Source organism: Nematolebias whitei, chromosome 5 (assembly GCF_014905685.2).
Source record: "Nematolebias whitei isolate Nwh7 chromosome 5, NemWhi1, whole genome shotgun sequence".
NCBI classification, from domain to species: Eukaryota; Metazoa; Chordata; class Actinopteri; order Cyprinodontiformes; family Rivulidae; genus Nematolebias; species Nematolebias whitei.
Window position 1 is genome coordinate 12,776,428 of NC_056502.1, and position 5,956 is coordinate 12,782,383.

Here is a 5,956-nt window from a genome sequence, read left to right on the forward strand (position 1 = left end):
TATATATATATATATATATATATATATATATATATATATAAGTAGATCACAGTAGCTTAAAAGATCACAGAAAGTCATGATTTCAGCTCTCTGCCTCCTCTGGTCTTTGACACGTGCAAGCGCTCTTGGCCACGCCCACTTCTCTTCTCTGTATGGTGAACATCTGATCAGCTGTTTAACTGCAGAAGGGAGTTTATCCTGCAACAGTAAGGGCTGCACAAAGCTGCAGGAGGTGCTGAACCAATTAAAATAGTGTATTTTAAATAAAAAATTCATGCCGATCGTGCAGCTCATCCATCAATCAGCCAATTGTGTGTCATGTCTAATCTTATTTTGAAAAACCGCGATAGAGCGAGTCCGCGATAAACGAACTATGAAGTTGCGAGGGACTACTGTACGTGTGTGTGCGTGTATATATATATATATATATATATATATATTTATATATATATATATATATATTTGTTTTTTTTTTTTTTTTTATGAAGTCATTGGTGGGTCAGATTTAAGTCACCCTCAGGCTCAAAATGGCCCGCGGGCCGCCAATTGAATAGCCCAGGCTTTTACATCCCCTTGTCCATTACATCTGATTCAAACCCAAAGCAAATTCTAATAAAGTTTAATTTATTTATCTTGTGGAGCATTAATGCCAGCCATAATGCTCTGCTTGTGAAAGTAAATCTGTTGGGCAACACCTTGACACTCGGACAATAATTCTGAGTGTCTCAATGCCAGACAGGACAAGGGAGAATTTTTTTTTTTTTAAATAGCCCAGGCTTAGAATAGTTTCAAATGAAAACAACACCTTCAGTGCACATCAACAATTTAATTTTAACTGGGTTTTGTTTATGTGAACTGGGAAAAGCATCAGCAAGCTTCTCCTGATGCATGCTCAGTAATCCAGGTAGAAAAGTTTGATAAAGTTAAGTCAGGTCCTCTGGACGGATTCTTCTTGTTGAAACATTTCATCTTTTATCCAAAACACTTTGTCAGTCTGAGGAGCTGCAACAAACTCAGTCTTATAAATAGCCATTTAACTTTGTTAGATATAAGAAGGCTTGTTGAAATCATCATTAACTCAACGATTCTGTATCTCCCTGCTATTTTATTTTTATTTTCTCACTATGTCTCATGTCTTATTTGAAATAATCTGAAAAGCATGAAGGCTCAGAGGTGCATGCATTCTAGATTTGCAGCTTTTCTCTTGCAGCTGTTTTTGACGGTTGAAGTTGCACCGATTCAAAATCTTCCAACCTCTCCCAGTTAGCTTCAGAGAGCGATGAACCATCGATCAGCTTCTTATATTGATCTATTATTTCCAGCTCACTTCCTCTCTTCATTTCTATATTCAAAAGAAACTTCTTTTACTAGAACACAACAGAGACATCAAGTTTTTTCAGTCTATTTACACAAAGAAAAACTTTTTTTTTTTTTTGGTCTCTTCTGATAATCTCCATCTGTGTGTTGCTGGTTTTGAAACGATCTCTGAAAAGTCCTTCATCATTTTATCATACTTGAACAGGAACTCTTTTGAAGACAAATACATGTTTTTTTTTCTTTCTTATAACGTGTTGTGGCTGTTTTTTAACTAACCCATTTATATTTAGATTTTAACTACGTGGTTAAAAGTTTTTAACTGTTATCAAATGTGTTTTTACTACCATTTCAAATAAAGTTAATTTGAATCCCATCATTTATCCTGCTATTAACCATTCTGAGAACTTGTAACAAGTCCTTTGTAGCACTTTTGAATTTGCCACTCTGACTCTCTGCCTCTTTTATCCATCGTCTTCACCTCTTCTCTGTCAGAATACACCTGTCTCATCATTTTCTCTCCTGACTTTCTCCTCCCATTTAGCCCTTCCTGGTTCTTTCTGCTGGCCGGCTTCTCTTCCTTTTTATCATTTACTCTCTTTGTTGAAAAAAAAATGACGCTCCTCAGCACAGGTATAGGTTGGGAAAAGTTTATAAAGCCAAAAGAAACATGCAGGAGTTTGTCTTTTTTTTTTTTTTACATCTTGTCTTTCCTTTTGTTTTCCTTCACTCTTTCATTTTTTTTTACTGTTTTCTCTTCACAATTGGCCTATCTCCTTTGGCCTTGAGGTAAATGAACTGTGACACTAAAGGTTAGAAGCAGATCTCAACAGATATGGGAAGCACTCTTTAATTAAGACACTATCTTCCCACCGTTGCCTTGATCCTGTTCATCAGAAGGCGTCGTCGTCCTCCCTCGTGCTTCGATTAGGCCCACTCTCATTTGCTCGCCGGCCATAATTGAAAACTCAGTGCGATAAAAGTAATATCCCATTCTGCCTAAACAAGCAAACTCCTCAAACGTGACCGTGTCAAGTCCAGTTAGCTTGGCTCAGCTTCTCCTCCTCCTCCTCCGTCTGTTTCTCTCCTCTCCGTCTCGTCTTCCATCTTTCTCCAGCCCTCATCTTGCTCGGCGCTCTTATCGTTCTCTTTCATGTCTGCGTTCTCTCAAACATATAGACGCACGCGTGCATCAATCATGTTTGTGTTGCTTTTCTTGCACCCTGTCAATGGGTCCCTCTTTCATTTTTTTCCTCCACACTTTTACTTTCAGCACTCCCTTCATGTCTGGCTCGGGTAAAATTTCAATCTGTTTTTTTATTTTTTTATTTGCATAGTCCCTCTTTCATCCTTCACTCCCCACTTTGGCTTGTTTATTTATTTATTTATTTGTTGCACTTTTTGCTTTTGCACACAAAATGTTTAGTTGATTTGCGGTGTGAAACAAATTGGGCTCTTAATTGCCATGAAATGTAGATGCAAATGACTTTCTCCCTTCTTGCTGTTTTTAGTCTGTCCTCTACCATTCATCCTCCTCTCCGTTTGTGCTCGGTGAAGCTCTGACAAAGCTCATTCGTCTGTCAGTAACTTCTACCTCTCTGTCGGCACACTTTTTCTGTCCCCCTCTGTGCTTTTTGCGAAAATTCCCCTTCCTGCTGCTTTACTACTTGTTTCTCTTCAAAGGTGCGATGTCACAGCTGGAAGGGGAATAAAAAAAAAAACCGATGTGTATTTTGGCTGCTAACCTCACCTGTTCCATTTGTTCTTTGTATCTCTCTCCAGGTGTTGTATCCCAGCAGGACAATGGAAAAACCTTCAGTGTGTCCAGCACTATCCGCATCCCAGTAGAAAGGAAAGACAACGGGGCGGCGCTGAACTGCGAGGTGCTCCACCCTTCGCTGAACGGCCAGAAGAAAATTCGACATTATCGACTGGACGTGTATTGTAAGTCCAGTTAAGTCTTTGCGATCTCTATGAGGGTGCCTTAAATACATGGTGCGGATATTTGAAAATTTGGTTCTGAGGAAAGGTAATAGACAATCAGTATCTCACCTGTTCTACATAGGTCTTTGTACAGCTTGAATTTGGAGAAATAGTTTAATTCCAACCGAATTAATGAGCTAATGGCTGGTTCAAGTACAACCAAGATCCAAACTGGTGTTCTAAAATCTTAGAAGTCATTCAAATTTTAATTTACAAAATTTTAAATTCCCACCTGTTTTACATTTAATAAAGATTACAGCCAAATTGACGCTGGAAGTACTCCAAGCTGTCCCAGAAGTAGAGTTGCATTTGTGTCCAAAAAATCCGACCCAGCCCGTAGCCATCATTTCCAAACCCCACCCGACCCGACGAATTAACAGTAATTACAGGTCAGAATTCTAAACCCCCCCAACATTTTTATTTAAGCTTTGACTACTTATATAGTTGTTAATGGTCTGTGGATGCGCGCGGCTGAGTAAAGGGGGGTAGAAGATCGGAGCTGAGGGGGTGTTTGTTCTTTCATGGCCGTCAACGAGCATTAAATCCCTTCTTCTGACTGCATTCTGCATTTATTCAGACACGGATCCTGCTCTACTCCTGCACACATTTCAGACGGATATTTTGTGATCTCACCTGTTTGGGTTGTCGGTTGCATGCCTCCGCTGAGTACAGCGGCTGAATGAACGTCCATTTGGGCTGATGGATCACTGTCAGTAGTCCATCTGAAGCTTAACGGAACTGTTTTGGTGAGAGCAGTTCGGTTTGGTAGGTGTGGGGCACGGTTCTGTTGATGGGGCAGGGTGCTCCGCTTATATAATGGTAGGGGAAACGCTGGAATTTTATTAGGGGGCCGAGATGGTGTAGAGGTAGGGCAGCCGACATGGGACCAGAAAGTCTTGGTTCGACTCCCCCGCCATGCCCACATGTCGTGGAGCTCCTGAGCAAAACACCTAATCATGATTGCTCCCTGGGTGCTCACATAGCTGCCCACTGCTCCACCTGGGTGTATCACAGGTATGATGGGTTAAATGCGAGAACCAATTTAATCATTGTATACAAACATTTAATAATGACAACACAGCACTTGTATGTAAATAACGGCGTAATGCCAACTTTACAATAATTGAAAAGTTTATCAAATCATGTTTACATGGACTTTTGTGAAATTTTTGAATTTAGAGTTGTTTTAAGACGGCAGCGATCCATATTGGCCACACTCACACTATCCATTAGCTTTTCAGTCTTATCAGAATTTAACTTTTTTTTTTTTTCCCCCAGAGAGTGGTCACTCAGAGTTAAACTCAACTCATCTTTATTTATATAGCACACAAGTGAAACCCAAAATTGCTTAAAATAAATAAAAAATAGTCATAAACCAATAGCATAAAAATAGCAATAAAATAAGAAGGCATCCGTGATTAAAATAATTGTAAACCTCGGGGAAGTCACAATAAAGAAATAAAATTAAAATATTATCAAGGAGATAAAAGATATTAAACCAAGTGTGTTAAAACATGAATAACAAAGGCAGATAGTATTCATAAAATACACATGAAGTTTGTGCTCTTTCAAAAAGCTAGGTTTTGGGATTAGCTTTAAAAACAGAGTGAGTTAGTATTTTACACACAAACAGGAAGCTGATTCCAGATTAGAGGGGTCCTGAAAACCAAGCGCTCTGCCTCCCTGTCTGGTTTTACAGATTCTTGGAAGAACAAGTAAACCTGAGTGCTGGGAGCAAAGAGTTCATGTGGGATCATCATCAAGAGCTCTTTGAAATGAGTTACTGCCAGGCTTTTTAGGGCTTCATATCAAATGAGGCTTCTGAAAGGATTTTAAAACTTTACAGGCAGCGAGTTTAATGAAGCTAAAACTGGATAAATGTGTTCCCTTATTGCTGTTCCTGTCAGAAACCCTGCTGCAGTATACTGGAGCAAATGGAAGATTTTTAGGGGGGGTAACTGGACACCGAGCTGAAATGGTGTTCTTGAATGCATAACTGATCATCACCCAACTTTAAAAAGATCTGATATATTATAAAATTGTATTATCGTCTAACAATCAAAATAATCAGCATAATGTTAATTTCCTATAACAAAGCTCTAGTAATTATTCCATCCGTGTAGCTGTCAATTAAGTTTTTACTTTTGGAATATTTTTGACATCATTTTACCTGGAAATATATCTTAGTTACAGCCTCGTTTTTCAAACAGTAATTGTTTTGTATTAGAATAAAGCTCAGTCCATAATTTTTGTGATTTGCAGAGCGGCTCAGTGTGAGACCTGCTCTCATTAAAGCCTAATAAATACAAATCCTGTCATGGAGGAAGCGGGCAGAAATAGACCTGTGGCCAGGTTGGAGTCATGGCCTGTGGTTTAAAGAGCTTACCAACATCAACCAGAGGAAAAAAAGAAAAAATGAACAGATGAGATTATTATTATAGCATTGATCCAAATACTGCTTTAGGGACTGGATGGTACCACATAGTCTTAATTGCACAAAGTAGTGTGAGCTAAAATCTAATGTCCTTCTTAGGAGGTAATTAAAACAGCAAAAGCAGTTAAAATTCAATTAAGTTTAGGTTCACTCAGGGCAAAAAACAGTAGAACTTAATTTCTGTTAGACAAAAGCAGTCCTGTATTTTTTGCACTAATCACTAAA

At 38.8% G+C, this 5,956-nt stretch overlaps 1 protein-coding gene across 1 annotated transcript in view; it reads left to right on the plus strand.

Annotated features, from left to right (window-relative positions):
* cadm4 (cell adhesion molecule 4) overlaps nt 1-5,956 on the plus strand; it is a 215,627-nt gene that overhangs the window by 173,490 nt on the left and 36,181 nt on the right. The window contains exon 4 of the mRNA XM_037676156.1: nt 3,097-3,258. Coding sequence (XP_037532084.1) covers nt 3,097-3,258 — 162 coding nt within the window. The remainder of the gene's footprint in view (nt 1-3,096; nt 3,259-5,956) is intronic.